Source organism: Hippoglossus hippoglossus, chromosome 8, assembly GCF_009819705.1.
Source record: "Hippoglossus hippoglossus isolate fHipHip1 chromosome 8, fHipHip1.pri, whole genome shotgun sequence".
Classification (NCBI taxonomy): domain Eukaryota; kingdom Metazoa; phylum Chordata; class Actinopteri; order Pleuronectiformes; family Pleuronectidae; genus Hippoglossus; species Hippoglossus hippoglossus.
Window position 1 is genome coordinate 20,854,204 of NC_047158.1, and position 19,245 is coordinate 20,873,448.

The 19,245-nt window shown below is 45.2% G+C and overlaps 4 protein-coding genes across 6 annotated transcripts; all 4 read left to right on the forward strand.

Moving 5' to 3' along the window:
• The first annotated feature begins 445 nt into the window (after positions 1-445).
• foxred2 (FAD-dependent oxidoreductase domain containing 2) lies at positions 446-5,913 on the forward strand. Its single transcript, XM_034592970.1, has 10 exons — positions 446-568; positions 1,776-1,981; positions 2,080-2,385; positions 2,477-2,728; positions 3,248-3,583; positions 3,674-3,840; positions 3,921-4,086; positions 4,272-4,498; positions 4,669-4,839; positions 5,115-5,913. The coding sequence occupies exons 2-10, from the start codon at positions 1,779-1,781 to the stop codon at positions 5,345-5,347; spliced, it is 2,061 nt and encodes a 686-aa protein (XP_034448861.1). The 5' UTR covers positions 446-568; positions 1,776-1,778; the 3' UTR covers positions 5,348-5,913.
• Positions 5,914-6,219: 306 nt separating this feature from the next.
• Positions 6,220-9,990, forward strand: ankrd54 (ankyrin repeat domain 54). Of its 2 annotated transcripts, XR_004614702.1 has the most exons (9): positions 6,220-6,879; positions 8,029-8,076; positions 8,168-8,266; positions 8,526-8,597; positions 8,808-8,855; positions 9,060-9,184; positions 9,274-9,381; positions 9,527-9,712; positions 9,744-9,984. XR_004614702.1 is itself a non-coding variant. In XM_034593345.1 (8 exons), the coding sequence occupies exons 1-8, from the start codon at positions 6,486-6,488 to the stop codon at positions 9,599-9,601; spliced, it is 969 nt and encodes a 322-aa protein (XP_034449236.1). In that variant the 5' UTR covers positions 6,220-6,485; the 3' UTR covers positions 9,602-9,990. The 2 variants fall into 2 exon arrangements, 1 of the variants encoding a protein (XP_034449236.1); XM_034593345.1 differs by having other exon boundaries at positions 9,527-9,990.
• A 639-nt stretch (positions 9,991-10,629) lies between these two features.
• hmgxb4a (HMG box domain containing 4a) lies at positions 10,630-15,418 on the forward strand. 2 transcript variants are annotated; one of them, XM_034593342.1, is made up of 13 exons: positions 10,630-10,718; positions 11,353-11,458; positions 12,035-12,171; positions 12,278-12,353; positions 12,429-13,016; positions 13,128-13,331; positions 13,617-13,801; positions 13,921-14,002; positions 14,092-14,156; positions 14,297-14,393; positions 14,484-14,647; positions 14,829-14,951; positions 15,121-15,418. In XM_034593342.1, the coding sequence occupies exons 2-13, from the start codon at positions 11,422-11,424 to the stop codon at positions 15,163-15,165; spliced, it is 1,803 nt and encodes a 600-aa protein (XP_034449233.1). In that variant the 5' UTR covers positions 10,630-10,718; positions 11,353-11,421; the 3' UTR covers positions 15,166-15,418. The 2 variants fall into 2 exon arrangements, with proteins under 2 accessions (XP_034449233.1, XP_034449234.1); XM_034593343.1 differs by lacking the exon at positions 10,630-10,718 and adding an exon at positions 10,779-11,000 and having other exon boundaries at positions 11,354-11,458.
• A 1,007-nt stretch (positions 15,419-16,425) lies between these two features.
• On the forward strand, positions 16,426-18,730 carry si:dkeyp-69e1.8 (uncharacterized protein LOC100001340 homolog). Its single transcript, XM_034593344.1, has 3 exons — positions 16,426-16,575; positions 16,842-16,987; positions 17,434-18,730. Exons 1-3 carry the CDS (start codon positions 16,551-16,553, stop codon positions 18,295-18,297), a joined length of 1,035 nt encoding a protein of 344 aa, XP_034449235.1. The 5' UTR covers positions 16,426-16,550; the 3' UTR covers positions 18,298-18,730.
• The last annotated feature ends 515 nt before the right edge of the window (positions 18,731-19,245 follow it).

Genomic DNA, 19,245 nt, shown 5'->3' on the forward strand with positions numbered 1-19,245 from the left:
ACTATATAAATGCTATTATTATTATTATTTATGATCTTTACTCTGGTAAAAGTAAACATAACAAAGTACGTTACCTGAGTTTGATTTTAATTTGAAACAACCTTATACTTCCACTCCAATTACAGTTTTTATTGACTCCACCACATTTATCTGACACTTGAGGATTAAAGATTTTCTCGATCAATAAAGACAAACTTAATGAAACTTGATCCACCGTTGGGACTGGAATCATGTGACCCTGATATTTGATAAAGAGTCATTGAGGAAATGATGATTATGATTATTATTTAAAATCTGTAAAGAGCACTTCTTGGGGGGTCTTGGGGGGGGGGGGGGTCCTCATCTCTCCTCCAGAGGCCTGCTCCTCTATGTGCTGTGGTATTTTCTAATCACGCCCCCTGGTGACAGCAGCCCTCCATTGGTTTTCCTCCTCTAAAGGGGGAAGTGGGCTGAGCTTGTGGATAATCTCACACTGACCCGAGTTAAAATGCGGGATAGCAAACATGTAGCAGGTCCGATGATCGCTGGAACCCAGATGTTGAGCGGGACCGATCCACGGACATAAGAGGTAACGCGGGTTTCTTTATTCTAACACCTCACATCTGGTTCAGCGGTCGATGGCAGCCGCCGCAGCCGCCGCAGAGTGAGCCGAGCTCGGCAGCGGAGTGGAGGCAGAGCCGGGGGTCTTCGGAGGAAGAGGAGGATTCTGAGATTCACAGGTTTTAGTTTGGTAACATGTGATGCGCACGTATGTAATCCTGTGTTTGTTGGTATGATCCAGGGCATCGAGGCACTCAGTGGCCTCATCGTGGCCCAGATTCCCACAGAGGCGCGTTCATACACAACATGTAACAGAGTTACACACAGAGTCATTAACAAACAATGAACAACAACAGTTTAATTCAGTTTAATCTTATTTCTGTGCATATTTTATAAGTGCTGTGATTTGGTGCTGCGCAGATAAGTTGTTAAGGTGCATCACTGGATAACCACACACATTATCTCAAGCCAGTTTACATCACAATGTTATAGAGAAACACAACAGTTCCCACAAAGAACAAGCTCAGAGATGAAACTTCTTTATAACAGTGAGAAACCTCCAGGTTGAGAGTCAGCTGACATGTGCCTCGTCCGGTTGGAGAGAGCAGGGGAACATGGGCGAGAGAAGAGAGAGAGAGAGACCAGGAACAGTTGTGTGAAGTTAAAATGAAACTTGGTCAGACTGAGTGATGATAATAGACATAATGATGTTTATAAAAATAATAACATCAAATTATTCTCCACCACAATTTTACACTTTTTAGTTTCCCAAAATCTTAAAAAATGGAAATCATGCTAATTTTATGCGGCTATATTCTAAACTCTTAATGTTTTTTTAATATATGTTATTATCGTGAGGTTTTTATTTTGTTGTATAAAGGCTGGATGATATGGTTAAAAATTCCGTCGAGATAAAAATCTTCACGTCAGTCGATATCATGATAAATGTCACATTATTATTTCTGTCGAGATCTGAGTGAAGGTTGTGGTTTTAAACATGAAACGTGATAAACAGCAAAACATTTTCCAAACCTGATCCAAATGATAAATGAGCTGAATTCAGATACAAATAAATGAAATACAAAAAATGTATACATAAGAAATATATTGATCATTGTTGGACTTTTCTAATATTGCTATTGATAAAAAAAAGTATTGGGATAATTATTGATATTGTTTTATTGCCCAGCCTTATGTTATACCCTATCTTTACCACGTTTCTTCTTGTTCCTCAGGTTATGGATTCGAACCTTCCTTGTCTCCTCCTGGTTGTGTTGGTCGGCTGGGTCGAATCCTCCTCTGAGAATGTCACCCGCCACTTTGATTACTGCGTCCTGGGAGCCGGGCCCGCCGGACTGCAGATGGGACACTTCCTCTCCAAAGCCAAAAGGGACTACATCATCCTGGAGAGGAACACAGGGCCGGGCAGCTTCTTCCACAAGTGAGAGACTTTGTGAAAACATGGAGGACGTCTGTGTTTCCTCCTGAATCCTCTTTGACATCTGCCCCTGTTGTGTGTGTGTGTGTGTGTGCGTGCAGGTATCCCAGGCACAGGAAGCTCATCAGCATTAACAAGATCCACACAGGAAGGCAGAACCCGGAGTTCAACCTGCGCCACGACTGGAACTCGCTGCTGAGCGATAGACGCGACCTCCTGTTCAAGCGGGTGAGCAGCGAGTTCTACCCTCCAGCCGACGCCTACCCGCTGTATCTGTCCATGTTTGAGAAGGAGCTCGGGCTGAGGGTGCGTTACGGCGTGGACATCGGGAGGATCAGGGCGACGCAGGCGGCCACTGGCAGGAGCTACGTCCTCACTGATCAACATGCATCTGACTACAAATGCAGGTATCTGTCTTCACACTGAACCTGTGGTGAGCATTTTGTGTTTGGACTGTGAGTTGCATCGTGTGGTCTGTGCTCTCCCCCCCCCCCTCAGCGTCCTCCTGGTGGCCACAGGCCTGTGGGTACCTCAGCAGGTGGAGTTTGTCGGTTCTGAGCTGGTTGAAGGATACGAGTCCATCTCCACCAACCCTGACGACTACCGGGACCAGGCCGTGCTCATTCTGGGGAAGGGGAACTCTGCTTTTGAAACGGCCCAGAGCATCTTGGGACGGGCGAGTCGGGTGCACATGCTGAGTTCCAGCCCCGTTCGACTGGCGTGGCAGACGCATTATGTCGGAGACCTCAGGTACAGATGAAGACGTGGGAGATTTTCTGTCTCTGTGACTTTAAACATCAGTGGTTCCCAAACTTTCATCAGACACAATCACACAAGATGATCCAGGACATCCACCTTGTTGGATCTGGACTTTATTACGTCCACCAAGGAGCATTTATTTGTTTTCTTTCTTTTGTTAGTTGGCAGGATTATTAAAGATGTGGTTTAGCTCAGTGAAGAACCCATTAACTTTTAAAGGATTTATTAACCTCTTTTTAGTTCTACATATATTTAAAGTGGATTTTGTGTTATAGCTGTTTACTATACAAAAAGGTGCATATCCCCAGTATTTTTTATGCACTTGAATTTCTGTGAAGTTTGTACATTTTGTCCCACTTGGATCCATCTCTTTTAGGTATGAGGACTTATTCTGTATGTGGATATACATGTTTAATCAAGTCATAATAATTTTTTTATGTGAGCTTCAGTTTCAACTGTTCTGAATTGGAGATTTGCATTTTTAACATGAACATTTTCTTTGTTTTTCAGAGCTGTGAACAATGAGCTGCTGGACACGTACCAGCTGAAGTCTCTTGATGGTTTGGTGGAGGCTCAGCTGGAGAAAATGGTTATCGTTCAGCGAAAGGAGGAGGGCAGGAGGAGATCAGGAGGAAAGAAGAAAGAGAAGAAGAAGAAGAAGAAGAAGAAGAGACACTTGTACTTGACTCTAAACAAGTACATACAGAACCAGGAGGAGAGGAACCGCTCTGACGTGACTGCAGAGGAGCTGCCAGCGTATCACATAGACAACTTCTCTATGAGAAAACCCTACGACCGTGTGATTCGATGCCTTGGATTTCGATTCAACTTCAGCGTATTTGACAGGTAGACATTTATGTAGACTTACTGTGTTTGCCCATGTTACATATATAAGATGTTTTGTTTAGATAACGCTTCCTGTGTGGATCTCTTTAGCTCCGCCTGCCCACCAAACAGTGACAATGCAAAAGGGAGGTTGCCGGGGGTGACGGCCTGGTATGAAGGGAAGAACACCCCCGGCTTGTTTGTGCTGGGAACCGCTGCTCACTCCAGAGACCACCGCCAGTCTGCCGGCGGCTTCATCCACGGGTTCCGTTACACAGGTGACAGTCAAACAGATTAAAATTTTTTTGACAATTTGACAAATGATACAGGAGTTAATTAGGATTTTTTTTTGCCACAGCACGAGCTGTACATCGCGTACTTGAACACCGCTACCATGGCAACCCCTGGTCATCCACAAAGCTGTTGACCACACAGCTGCAGTCCTGGATCCTGAAGCGGGTCGGCGAGGCCTCTGGGCCATACCAAATGTTTGAGGTGCTCGGGGATGTGATACTTCTTCGAGGGTGAGTCCATGGGATATCATCAGTTATCATTAACTTGCATGAGATCTGCCTGCTGTCGTTGGCTGAGTACAAGTTGTCTGTCCATAACTTTAAAAGTGACCCGTCCTGGTCAGAGCTACAGTGGCTGTTCCTCATCCCTGTTCCTCTGGGTGAACTGGCTCGTTTCCTCCCTCTTCCACTCTCAGCTCCCACTGTGAATACGTGGAGGAGTTTCCGGTCCAGGCGCTGCCTCAGCTCTCAGCTCTCTCGGGTCATGAGGTGTCCGGCCAGGGACTGATCGTTCTCGTCATGCAGTACGGGAAGAAGAAGATCGACTATCTGGGGCGCGACAGGGCAGAAACCGACTGGACCAAAGCTTGGAAATCCAACTTCCTGCACCCTGTTTTATACTATTACGACAAACTTCCTACTGGTGAGTAAGAATTCTGCTGCCATTAAAAAGTAGATGTACTTCTTCCATGTAGAATCACTGCAGTTCTTAAAGGTATCCCTCTGAAAAGTGAATATACTGAATATTAAATCACAAAATACTAATGTAGACACTGGCAAACCATTTTCAAATTATTATTTTTTTAATCCCAGAGGAAGAAATGAAGCTCCGTCCCAGTGGCTGGCCGCTGCCCAGGCCTAAGGCTCTTCATCACATGGTTGAAGACTTCCTCGCAGAATGGGACAGTCCCATATCTCACATCCAGCCTCTGCGGCGCTTCCTGGAGCACTGTGTCCAGACCGACCTCAGGGCCTTCTATGCAGGTAAAGCATGTTAGCAGCTGCCTCTATTTACAGAGAGTGGTCTGTATTAATATTGTGCTGTTCTAGTCTATCGAACCATTGACCTTCTGGTTAGTGGACGACCTGCTGTACCTCCTGAACCACAGCCACCTCTAACTAAAATCCTAGTCTTTCCACTTTGATTCTCACTTTATGAACCTGTTACCTGTTAAATTCAGAAAATGACTGAGTGATTTCACTAACTGCAGAGCAGAGGGCGACGGTGACTCATTCCCATGTTTCGTCACATCTTTTAGAATCATGTTTCCGTTGGACCCTCACCCACCGCGAGCCGCCGCTGTTCTGTCAGCAAGGATACTTGAAGCAGCAGGGTGTGGTTCACGACAGTCAGCTGTGGCAGCACGCACACGACGCTGGATTGATGCCCACCGAGCAGGACGCCGGCACATCGGGGGCCGACCCAGCGTTCCCCAGCTACCTGGCACATACTGGAGCCTCTGTGTCTTCAGGATTGAAACTTGACCTCTGATTGTTTTACCGAAGCGTGTTAAAGCCTATGATGCTGTATGTGCCCCTCAGACTTTCTACCTCCAGCACCAATAATCATTCACTCCACAAGACCAAATATTTTTCGCACCGATTATTGGTTCCCAACCTTCTCTACTTGCAACCCCTCATCACCCAGTTGCAGATTTATACCACTTTTCTATTTGAACCAAAGAGTGATTTTTCCTTGCTTTATTTTGATATTTGAAGGGACCTGAATGAGTCAAATGATCCTGTAATTTACTATCTAGAAAGAAAAAAAATTAAATTAGAGGAAAATCTGATATTAATAAGCAGAATGTGTTTCTCCTTCAGGTTTAATCCCTCACACATATCACGTGGCCTCAGACCCACTGCTCCCCAACGAGAGGTGGCTTGTCCCTTAGCATTCCTCAAATATATATATCTATCTATCTATTATAATGTGCCATTATCACTTTATGTACATGTAGATGATATGAAACTATATAGTGGAGGGTGGGTGTTACACAACGATTATGCATTTTACAGTTTAAGTGACATTACCTGAATAAATACACATTAAAGAGGGAAAACAAACTGTTTGTGGTTTTATTCTGATTCAAATGTTTTTCTTTGTTTAGTTTATTTTATTCTTTTTTTTTTTTTTTAAATCATAAATTAGACAAAACAAATATTCAGTAATTTCACAATCGTTATTTTCGGAGTGCGCATGCGCGGTCCTGCACTCGTTCAATTTGACTGGCTGCTTAGTTTGCACTGCTCCTATTGGACCGGAGCAGCTGAAGAAGACGGAAGCTGATTGGTCGTCAGTGCACGGAGGCTGTCGATTGTCCAATGGGAGCGAGTGTTACTGCCTCCAACTGATGAAATGGGGAAAGCGTGAACCAGGAGACATTTTGGTTCTGTGAAGGTAAAAGCATCGGTGTAAACACGGCTCGTTACCCGGGATGGAGACGCTCTGACGGGGGAGGATCTGTGAGGACGGACCGAACGATGGCTCCAGACGCTGCCGCCGCACCAGCCGCTGTGAACAAAATGGATTCCTGATGTTCACGTGTTGATGTCGGGTGTGTTTTCTTCTTGGCGGCGCGAGGACCGTGTGTTGTTGTAGAAGCAGCCTCCATATGTCAGGGTGAAGCATGGACGGCTGGAGCCCGATCGTTGCAGCCGCCTCGGACAATGACCCGTCCAGCTCCGAGGGGGAGTACATGGTGGAGCCCGGACCCGGACCGGAACCCCGGGAGGCGGCGGCCCGGGAGCAGCGGGGCCCCGCGGAGAGGATGGAGGACGGGGGCTCCGCGGCGGTCGGCTTCGGGATGAGCGGCATCGGGGAGGGCAAAGTGGTTTTGGGTCGAGTCGGACAGAGGGACGACAAAGAGCTCCGGTACCTGCACCTGCTGTGGGAGCCGGGCCGAGCCGAGCTCAGTGTCCCCGCCGGAGGGGCCACCAAGCTGGGGAAGGTGACGGGGAGCAGGGCCAGGAGACAGCACAGAGCCGTGAGGAGCCTGGGGCCCATGGGGAAAGATGTGTATGGTAAGAGAGGGAATCATCTTCAGGTGAAGACAGGGTTTAAAGTTAGGTTAATGTTTAGGTTAGACTGGAACATGGTTAGATTCAAGTTAGGTTCAAGTTAGGTTCAGGTTAGACTGGGGTTGGGTTAGGTTAAAGTCAGGTTCAGGGGGTTAGGTTAAGGTTAAAGTTAGGTTAAGGTTAGTTTAAAGTTAGGTTCAGGAGGTAAGGTTAAAGTTAGGTTAATGTTTAGGTTAGACTGGGATATGGTTATGGTTAAAGTTAGGTTCAAGTTAGGTTCAGGGGTTAAGGTTAAAGTTAGGTTCAGGGGTTAAGGTTAAAGTTAGGTTAAGGTTAGACTGGGATAAGGTTGATAGTTTATGGTTGGGTTAAAGTTAGGTTCAGAAGGTTAGGTTAAGGTTAAAGTTAGGTTAATGTTTAGGTCAGACAGGGATATGGTTATCGTTAGGTTAAGGTTAGGTTCAGGGGTTAAGGTGTAGGTTAAAGTTAGTTTAAGGTTAGGTTAAAGTTAGGCAAGTAGTAACTATAGTTAAGTATAAATCTTAAGGAAGTCAGTCATCTGAAGTCACGGAGACAGTGAAAGTTTAGAAAATACAAACTTAACTATAACATTTTTATTCTCATATTTATACTGCATCTTTACTGTATCTGTAGTAAAATGTGTGTATATGTACATAATTTCTGTGTTTTTCTATTTCTATTTTTATACTTTTACATGTTCTCTTCATTTTATGGATGTTACACAACATATGTTTTGTTATCATGGCGCTTTCACTCAATTTGAAAATGTTAGGCATGATAATCTCTATAATTCTAAGGTCTCGACCTCATGTAAAGTGCCTTGACAACATGTATGTTTATAATTTGTCGCTATGCAAATAAAATTGAACCGAACTAAACAGATAAAGTTAATCATTGTATAACAGAAGAACTCAACATTTAACGATTTCAATATTCCTATCATAAAGCTCAAGCAAGCACATGGTGCACAGATGAGTAGTATACAGTAGTTTTATGTGCTGCCAATTTGTTTTTATAGTGTAAAGCCAGTGTCCCTGTCAATACTGTCATTGTTTGCCTGATGACATCCAGTGCGACCCCTGTGGACTTAACATTTACATACGTCTCACTTTGAATGTCTTATCTCCACAGCTGTGAAAAGACTGAGGGAAGCAGCCAACAGCAATGATATTGACACAGGTACGAGCAGGAAGGTCATTCTGTAATTTATTCAAGCAGTGTAATGGAAGGCTTTTTGTGTGTTTTTGTTAATAAAGTTGTGTTCCTGCAGTTCGAAAACTCCTGCAGGACGACATAGACCCGTGTGCAGCAGACGACAAGGGAAGGACAGCTCTTCATTTCTCTTCCTGCAATGGCAACGAGAGCATCGGTAGGTTGTTGACAGCTGTTAGGATGGAAGGACCGTAGCATGAAGAATTACACATTATGCTGCAGGACGGTTGCAAAGAGCATTAGGCTCAAATTCTAAATTCAGCGAGGGTCCATCCTGTTGAAGTGTCCTTGAACAACACACAGAACAACTGTCCTGTTTTACAGCTAATTGTAATCATCAAAGATAAATGAGGCATAACATTACTACATTTATCAATTTATTTATCAAGTCTTCTTTTTTTCCAATGTGAATAAAGTGCAATTGTTGCTGAGCCACGGCGCTGACCCCAACCAGCGAGACAGTCTGGGAAATACCCCCCTCCATCTGGGTAAGAGAACAATCACCCTGATGACACATAAAACCTGCAGCACTGTAGTCATACGTCTTTCTGTGGTTCTACACTGACGCACAGCTGTGCAGCTCACAGACTCACATCTGTTAAAAAGTACACATGTACTGCAGAGTGAAATAAAGTATTTTTTGTGACGCAACAAGTGACTGAACCATCTCTGTTGATGTACTTTTTGTGTTTGTGCAGCGGCCTGTACAAACCATGTGCCTGTAATCACCACATTGCTGAGAGGAGGTGAGGCCACTGCTCAAGTGTTCAATTCTTTGTGAATACATATTGCTCAGCTTCCCATTAAAAGTAGAGATCTTTACCACTTAGCTAAAAATACATACATACATTTCAAAGAGGTGTCTGTAGCCAAGAAGAAGTTTCAGCAGGGTGTCAGGCTCTCCAGTTATATGTAATGGAGACATTTGTGTTCTTATTGATTCTGTGAAGGCGCCCGTGTGGACGCCCTCGACCGAGCAGGCAGGACCCCGCTGCATCTCGCTCGCTCCAAGCTCAACATTCTGCAGGAGGGAGATTCTCGCAGCTTAGAAACCCTGAGAGGGGAAGTCACACAGGTAGAGAGAGAACATCTCCTTCCCTGGCTTAATGAATCAGAACTGGATGCTTTAGTACATACAGATCATGATGTGACTGTCTTTTCTAGATTATACAAATGCTGAGGGAATACCTGAACTTAATGGGCCAGAGTGAAGCTAAAGAGAGGCTGGAACACATCTCCACACAGCTGCAGCACACACGCACCAAAGAGCAGGTGAGACCCACATTCACAGATTCACATCAGCCCGACCAAGACCTGATGCAGTTAATGTGTATATTCATGTGTAGATTCTTCAATTTGCAGGTATTGAGGATTCATTGTATGTTTGTTTTTCATCAATTCATTTGTTTTTTTACAGGTGGATGAGGTGACGGACTTATTGGCCAGTTTTACATCACTCAGTCTACAGAAACAGAATTTGGGGGATAGGTAGAAGACTAAGTTTATAGAGAGCTGAGGTCCTGCTCTGCTCCACTAGCCTTCGTCAGACAAGTAAACCTGGACCACGATACTGTGGTTTTCTGTGCATATTCCCCATTAAATATGAACCTACAGTAACATTTAAACATGTCATTTTATTTATTAGCGTACTAATATGACAGCAGGGCTAACACAAGTAGTGTTATCCTGGTTAAATTGAAAAGACGCTCAGATCTCAATAGCCAACGCTGTAATGGAGTTGACATCCTTTCTGCATATGGACGTTACACACATTAGCTTTTCAGAGGAAAGATAAAAGAAGGCCCTCAAGGCAAAATACAACTCAAAACAGGAAGCTTGTGGAGACAGAAGCTAACCCAGTGCAGCGGGACCTCAGCTCTCGTGTGTGTGTGTGTGTGTGTGTGTGTGTGTGTGTGTGTGTGTGTGTGTGTGTGTGTGTGTGTGTGTGTGTGTGTGTGTGTGTGTGTGTGTGTGTGTGTGTGTGTGTGTGTGTGTGTGTGTGTGTGTGTGTGTGTGTGTGTGTTCTCTGACATGTTGCCTGCCATTATTAGTCACAGCTCCGTGATCACTATGAGATGTGTAGTTCTTATGAAATGAGTTAACAGTTTCCCCTGTTGTGACTTATCTGGGTTTGTGTTCAGCACCATGTTTGGATCACGATGCCTTTTTTTTCTCTTGTGTTGCATGTTGATACGTTTTGTATGTGATCTGTGATGTAAAAAAAAATTGGTTTGGCTGTTGTTGGAAATCGATATTTGTGAATCAATAAATGATTATGTTTGTCTATATTGGGGAAATATTGTCTTTTGTACAATGTGAGAAAACTTTTATATCCATTATTTTTGGCTTATTTTGTATATTATAATATTGATGATATATTATATTGTGTTATTTATAGTAATATATATTTTTGTATTATAACGCACTTTTTATATAAATTTCTAATTAGTAGTAAATCTTAGCTTTAGCATGTGTATGGCTAATGTATAGCTACTTTCCTCCACGCTGATTGGCTGCCTTGCCCACGCCCCTCCCCTACGCGGACACGTATTGTTTCGCCGATAATAAAGATGGCGGCTGGACCCGCGTAAATTGGAGATCTCCTAGAGGTAGTAAAATCTAATAAACACATGATTTCCTCCGCTCCGGGGGTTTGTAAACGTCACGGTGCATCACCTCAGAGAAGCCGGGGACATGAGCAGTTTATTCGCGTCTCCGCGGCGCTGTTTTCGCCCACTTGAGGGGACCGCGGCCTAGCGGCGGGTCGAAGCCTCGGGCTTTCCTCAGCGGCTCATGCCGGCCGGCGAAGGGCTTGCTCGGCCGGGCGGATCCGGGCTCCTGGAAAGATTGGGGAATGGGACGCAGAGGAGGGAAAGTGAATGGAGAGGGGGGTGTGTTTGTGTATCTTTGCAAAAGTAGGCGGGAAGTTGTTTAGCTGTTCTTTCTCCTGTGCAGGAGGCAGACTCCGTTGTTTTTGTAAATGTTCCGCTGATTTGATTTTGCATGAAGTTCTCCAGTGTTGAGCAGGAGTTGAAGCGACACACACAGACACACACACACAGACACACTCTGAGGTGCACTTATCTCTGCTCATGTCTGGGTAACGTTACACCACGAGAAAGTATCTGGTTAACTTTTCTATTTCCTTCACGTCAAACTCCTTCATGACTAATTTCTGTTAATACACACAACTTCTTCGCCCTGACTTGTATTTGACTGTTTCTCTCTGTGCTCTGTTGACAGGTCGTTATCCCGCCTTCATGGTGTCAGTGACATCCTGTGACGAGCAAACGTGTTGACAAAGGACCAACTATGGCTTTTGAGGAGATCAAGAGTAAAGGAGGAATGGGTAATGCCTGCTTGTTATGTGGTTTTACTGTATTTCTCACGGTGGCTGAGAAATAAAGAAAACACACGTGCAAATAGTAAAAACACACACGTGTAAATTAAGGAAACAACTTCATCGATTTGACGACACATGCAAATACAGACGACACCAGTAATGTTTGCAGGGGACCCAAAGAAGTGTTGAACCTGCTGTAGTTCCATCAGCACTTTACAAAGCGGGTTCATCACTTTTTCGTCAAGTTGAAGAAGTTGTTTTCTTAATTTCCAGTGTGTTGAGTTCTCTCTGCCACCGCAATTTCCACTGAACAGATTTATCAAACCAATGCACTCAAGTGCTTTGAATTATAAATAGTAATAACACTGCAAAGTGCGTAATGCAGCAAGGAAGGGAGAACAAGTAAAGATGTAACGACATATACGTGTCTATATAATACACCTAAGGTTGAAGTCTAAATTCAACTATTGCCTATTCTGAGTATGAGCTCAGTCTGTTAAATGTTTCTCACCACGTGTGTCCCACAGAATCTTTGTTTTACTTTGAAAGTAAGGATTATAATCCAGATTTCTTATATTTTAGATGTGGGGATGGAGGGAGACAGGGGCCTTGTTGCCGGTCGGAGCCAGAGAGAGAAGAGGAGGTCGTACAAGGATCTGCTGAGGGAGGAGGAGGAGATCGCTGCTCAGGTCCGAAAGTCTTCCAAGAAGCGACCCAAGGTAAAGTATCATTGTTCAGTAACTTTTATCTAAAGGGTTAATATCAGTTTAGTACAATTTAGAACAATGTCAGATTTTAAATTTATTTGGTGTCATTTTCAATTAGGATTCAGAACTTTTCATGCTGGGAGGGGATTCGCATAAAAAGAAGAAGAAACACAGCGATGAGTACTATCACAGAGGTGAGATGTTTATATATTGTAATAATCTTCTAATTCATGAGAATTGACTCTAACTCCATATTCTTCCTGTGTCAGACCACGATGGTTCAGGTCCACCTTCTCACAAGAAAAAGCACAAGTCTGCAGACCGCTCCCCAACCCTGTCGTCCCCGTCGTCCTCCCACCCGACAGATACAGCGATGGGCCTCCTTCAGGCCATCACCTCTCCCTTGGCGACAGGTTCGGAACCCAGCCCCCACTTACACAAGAAACCCTCCTATCCCCCCCTCTCCTCACATTCCTCCAAGGACCGCAAACGTGAGGGCAACAGCGGTAGTGGAAGCAAAGGAAGCCACTCCCTCTCTCACTCGCGCCCCGTGTCTTCCTCGTCCTCTTCTTCCAAGAAGCACTCCTCCTCTTCTTCAAAGTCATCCCTGTTCCACGGTGGAGCTCCCAAGGAGGAGCCGTTGACGTTGCGCGAGGCAGACGGGCTGAAGATGAAGCTCATCATGTCGCCGGAGAAGGAGGAAGGGGAGAGCTTCCCGTTCACGCCGCACTCATCCAAAGGAGGCGTGAAGAAGGAGAAGGAGAGAGACAGGACGCAGCCCTCAAAGTCGTCCAAGAAGAAGCAGCAGCAGAGTCGAGATCCACTGCCTGTGGTGGGAAAAGAGGTGGAGGTGGAAGGTAAGATAAACCTAAAAGATGAAACACATTTCCTTACTTGATTCTTGGAACTCCGCGTTTTCTTTTGTTTCTTCACATGTGCTCTGCATTACTCTGCTCTCTGTTAAACAGGTCACTATGGAGGAGGCATGGGAGATGAGAGTTCTTCGTCTGGGGCCGAGCTGGAGGCAGGAGAGTTGGTCATAGATGACACATACACACATCTGACGAAAAAGAAGAAGAAGAGCAAGAAAAGCAAGAAGAAAAAAGACAAGGAGAAGGACAGAGATAAGGAAAAAAGCGGGAAAGACAAGAAGCACAGCAAAGGATTTGGAGGTGAGTATATTCAGTAAAGAGATGTGCTACTAGCTTTTAAGTACTGTGGTGAAACTTGGTCATAACAATTACTGATAACAATTTTTGTTGCTGTCATTTCCAATTGGCTACATCTACCCAGCAGTTCAGTATTGTTTATGTGCCAATGAGCGATTAAAAAGCAATAACCTGAAAAACTTTTAAACTTTTATACCGGCACTTCCCTTGTAGAAATATTGCGGATTGAAAGTCTTGTTAAACATTTTCAGTTTCTCAAACCCTCACTCTTGTCGTCCCTTTTTCCAGACTCCTCGAAGAGCCACAGCCACTCCCACTCCCATCCCACTGTCACTCACAGCGCTGTCGGCCCCATGTATGCTATGGGCGCACCCATCCCTCCACACCACCATCAAGGCAGTGAAGGAATAACAGAGAAGAAGAAGAAGAAAGAGGAGAAAGACAGAGATAAGCACGATAAAGATAAAGAGAAGGTAAGATACTGTGGAGTCGTTATTTATTCTACACCTCACCTCTCGTGCTGTTGTGCTTTGTTGTGTTTCTCTTACAATATAAGTAAGTAATATAGTTTCTCTTCTTTCTCCTCGTTTAGCCCAAGAAGAAGAACACAACAGCCTATCAGGTGTTTTGTAAAGAGTACAGAGTCAACATCAACGCCGAACAGCCAGGACTAGGTGGATAAAATATAGTATAACCGTATAAATCGAAATTAAATGACTAAAAGAAACCATCTAAACATTTTGTCTGTACGTCTGGTCCTCAGTCTTTGGTGAGCTAAGCAAGAGGTTGGCGGAGGTGTGGAAGGCGATGCCCGAGAAAGACAAACTCGTAAGTTTTTCGTAATTAACGTAAGAAAAAGCGTTTGGAAGTTTGTCTAATTAAATTGAATATCACTGATATATTTGCAGTTGTGGTGGTGCAGCACTAAATGTCTATTGCTTCCTGGGCTCTGTGTTCACACTGTGCAGGTCTGGAGGCAGAAAGCTCAGTATCTGCAGCACAAACAGAACAAAGCTGAGGCCACGACGATCAAACACAAGAGCTCCACCGAGAGCAAAAGCAAAGGTATTTTTAGCCCGACGCTCTCAACTCTTTGTCCCTTCACCGCCGCATCTCATCAGAATGGTCGTTAATTCGTTTTTTCTTCAATAAAAGTTGTAGCAACAGGAACCGGGGTTGTGTCGCCAAGCAGAGCCCCCGGCACCTTGTCCCTGTCCCCCGCCCGAATCCCAGAGGTGGATCCCATCGACGCAGCAGCTCACCTGCAGCTACTAGGAGAGTCCCTGTCCCTGATTGGGCATCGACTACAGGAAACAGAGGTGAGTTTCAACATGCACGTGTTTCTGCATAATCCTGCTAATAACAAACAAACAAACAAACACAGACGGGAACAGGAGGTTTAAGCGTTCGCCACATTTTTTGATTTTAAGTCTAACATTGAGATGTTTCATTAATGCAGCGGACGAAGTGAATCATGTGACTGATGTGTGTTTGTGTTAGGGGATGGTGGCCGTGTCCGGGAGTCTGTCTGTACTTCTGGACTCCATCTTGTGTGCGCTGGGGCCACTGACCTGTCTCACGGCACAGATACCACAGTTAAACGGCTGTCCTCGAAACGTCCTGGTACAGTACTGACATTTGTTAAAGCTTGAATGGATTTAGTTTATGGGTTGTTGTTTTTCCCCCCATTTTTATTCAGTTTAAGAGCAGGACTCAAAAACTTCTAGATTCAGGAGATACAGCCACATCTTTTATAACAGTGTTCTAACTGTGCTTTCTCTTTTCATATCAGTCGAATACATTGGACAACATCGCCTACATCATGCCTGGACTGTGATTGGAGGACGCGGAGTGATTGTTCAGCAGAGCCAGAGTCAGCAGACCCAGAGTCAGCAGACGTGACCGGATTGGTTCCCGTTGCAGGACCGACCCTCGGACTTTGATTTAAAGCCACTGCCCTCCCTGCATCTGAAAACTTGGATATTTCTAGTGTCGACATGTTTTTTAAAAGTGTATTTTTAAAAAAAAAGGAACGTCATTCTTTTAATTTTGTAATTGTCATATTTTTTTAAATGAAGCATTTTACTGGACATTCTAATTCTTCTCGGCGTATCAGCTTAGTTTTACTGTTACTGTACAGCTGTTGTGTGGATGCGTGTGTGACTGTATGTAATGTGCTGAGTGTGTGTAGCTGTAAAGTGGGTGTGACGTGTGAACGATGAGTTTCCCCTACCTGTTTTTTTTACTGAAATGTACAGGAACATTGTAGTTGATCTTCTGCTCATCATCAACAAACATAATATATTTAACACCTGATTATTTTTTCTTTTACCATGTAAAAAAAGTACTGTTATGCCTTATTTGCTCGTTTTCTAGATTTGATATTTCACTGTTCTTACAGCGTTTAGATTTTGTCTGTACTGTAGAATTCCAGAAGCGATAGAAAACGCCTTGTTCGAAAAAGCTTCGAGCTTCAAATCCACAACAGTGGCAACATTAAAATATGATCTGATCAGATATGACGCAGCTTCTGCCTCCCAACGTTTTTTATATTCGTCCCTTCTCTCTCTCTCTCCTTTTCCTTCCTTCTCGTCTTCAGTTCTTTCCTCTTCTCTTTCTCCAGTTGCTTTTTCTTGTCCTGCTTCTTCGCTTTCGTTTTCTTTTTCATTTTTCCTTCACCTTGTTCGCGTCGGTCCTTGAGGCGATTTTCTGAGAAGACAGACAACATATGTTTCAGCATAAGTCTAAATCTGAAACAAATCTAAAAACCATATAATTCAATTCAAAAAGAGCTGATTTCCCTGATGCTCAATGTTCTGCAGGATTTTCTTCTTGTAATATTAGACGACAATACTCTGGAACTCGTATTGCAGTATATAGTTTTTCTTCATATGGCCACAATAATATAACAGTGAAATAATATTTATTACATGATTTGAAATATGGGCTATTTTGAAAGTTAAAAATTGTAAACAAAAAAAGAAAGATGTGACATTGTGTTGGGTACTTAAAAATTTAAATACGAGGACTCGAGTCATTAATAAACCTCCGGGCTGCAGTGGTGAGAACACCGACCCCTCTCGGCCCCCGGGCCCCGGGCTGAGTCGCCCTGCCTCGGCCACAGATGGAGCTGTGTTCACCTCCGGAGGAGTGAGTCAGTCTGCAGGAACCAGGAAGTGACTTCATCCTGCTTCAGATCTACGACACAGAAGAGGAGCAGACATGTCAGCCGCTGCTCCACAGTCAGGTAAATACACTGATCTTTACTAATGGAGCTTTCTAACAGGGAGGGAGAGGGAGCGGCCTCCTGCTGCGGGTCAGTGCGGGTTAGTGCGGGTGAGACGCGGGGAAGCAAAGGGCGGTGTCACCTCATGGAAATGATAAGAACACAACAGGCTGGAAACTGTAGAACAAAGTAAAACTGCTGCTTTTGAATAGAAAGAGGACATATTTATTAAAGTTGTGTTGTCTTATTGAACTTTGTGTCATGTGTTTTTGTCCCTGCTCCGTCAGAGCTGAGGCTGGTGGTGCTGGGCCGAACCGGACCAGGACAGAGCCCCGCAGGCTACACCATCCTGGGCCTGCAAGACTCAGAGCAGGGCCCAGACCAAGCTTTGAGCCAGGAGTGTAAACACAGAGGAGAAGCTGCAGACAGACAGGTGAGAGTGAGACAGAGAGACAGACAGGCAGGTGAGAGTGAGAGAGAGACAGACAGACAGACAGGTGAGAGTGAGAGAGAGAGACAGACAGACAGGTGAGAGTGAGACAGACAGACAGACAGGTGAGGCTTGAACAGTGAAGCCCATAGTTACACATTATTGCCAGCAGCAACATATTTATTTGGATGGCCACCACTTCAGAAGCAATTGTAGGAATAATATAATATAATACAGTTATTGATAGATATTTTTGTGTGGAAAATAATGTCCTGTTGCAGTTGACGTGGCCAAAGTTGGAGTCTTACAGTCTGTCCTGCTTTCCATAGATCACAGTCTTGTAAATTATCTCTCATTAGTTTGACCTGCAGTGAAATTTCAAAGCAAAAATATCACCCAAAAACAAAGCAGACACTTTTCCTCGTTGACTTCTTGCTCCTTCTCTGCAGCTTGTGGTCGTCTCCGGTCCGGCCTGGTTCAGCTCCGGCTGCAGCCCCGAGGACAGAAGAAGACACATCTCCTCCGTCATCTCCTTGTCCAGCCCTGGGCCACATGCCTTCCTGCTCTGTGTCCCTGTGAACCAGCCGACCGATGGAGAGGACAAGGCTCTGGACGCCCTGACCAAGCTGTTCGGCCCCTCTGTGGTCAGCAGACACACCATCGTGCTCTTCACCCACACGGAGGAGCTGGAGGAGGACGAGGAGCTGGACGAATACCTGGTCACGTGGCGCAAAGACCTCCAGGAGCTGGTGGACAGATGCGGTGGCCGCTACCACACCCTGGAGACCCGCAGCGGAGAAGAGGCAGGGGAGAGGGACGCTGTTCAGGAGCTGCTGGAGAAGGTGGAGCAGATGGTGAAGGAGAGCGAGCCGCGACACCTGAGCTGCCCTCTGTACGACGAGGCTGAGGAGCGAGTGAGGGAGCGGCAGGTGGAGGTGGTGAGACGGAGGAGAGCCGAGGAGCTGAGCGAGCAGGCGTCTCCCACCGACTCCCAACCGGAGGAAGACGTCACAGAGGAGGAGCTGGAATCAGTCCGAGACGAAGCAGAGAGGAGCGTCGGCGACCTGGATGTGGACGTAGATGATATTTTCCCGTCCACCAGCGTCACGCCTTCCTCCCCCTCCTTTCTCCAGGGCCTGTGGGAGAAGCTGACGGACTGGTTGATGTGGCTGCCTCGACTGGTGAGGAGGGAGGCCTTGTTCGGGTCCCTGGTCAGCCTGTTTATGGGGGGGCCGTTCGGGCGCATGCTGGGGGCCACTGTGGGTTCAGTGGCCACTGAGGTGGGCAGAAGGAAAACACAGAAAACTAAATAAGAGATAATCTATTACAGATTAATGTGCACCTCAAAGTCACTTCACTGTGGGATTGAGCTACAGGCTAACAGCTAGCACGTGTCAGGATAGTATTTACCACTGAAGTCCTGCAGGTATTTATATTTTACCACTCTCTGTATTATCTAAACACTTTATTGATGGTGGACAAATCAAACTTTATATAGTAGTGGAGGAAGCATGCAAACCAAGCTGTCTGTGTCATTGATTTATTAGTAATAAGAAATTATAAGTTATTTATTAACCAATAAAGTATCTAAATAAAAGAAGTGTCGTAAACTCTGTAAAGAAACATTCAAAAAAGGCAAAACTAAGAAACAACCACCAGATGGAGACATTCACCTTTTTATTGTACACGTTTGAAAGAGACATTTCACTTCCTGCTCGACCAAGCAAATAAAAGCTGCTGTTTTCAGACCATCGCTGTTGTTCTTCCTTTGAGGCCCTTTTGAATGTGAAATGATTGATCTGCACAGATATGAGGAAGTGGAAGCACGAGGCCACGTATTCTCTGGGATGTGTTTTCATCACACACACACACACACGAGCAGGAGGAGGTTTATGAGCTGAGCGTGAAGTATCTCTCTCCCAGACTCTCTCTCTCTCCTGCACACACAATGGCAGGTTATGGCTTTGACATTGATGTAATTGATACTCTGCTAAAACCGTCAGTCATAACCCATCCTTACATCTCTCTCCCTCACTTGGGCCGCTCTCCCCCCCCCCTCCCTGTCTCTCCAAACTGCCGCCGGCTCTGCCTCAGGAGCAGCAGCTAGGCGTTTCCGAATGTGGGTGGTCCGGCCAGGGTGGGAGAGAGAGGGAGAGAGAGAGAGTTAACTCAGCTCTCATGTTTCCCAAAGGGAGAGAGAGGGGAGGGAGGGAAAGACACGAGAAAAAGAGAGAGTGGCGAGAGAGTGGGTGAGAAGCAGC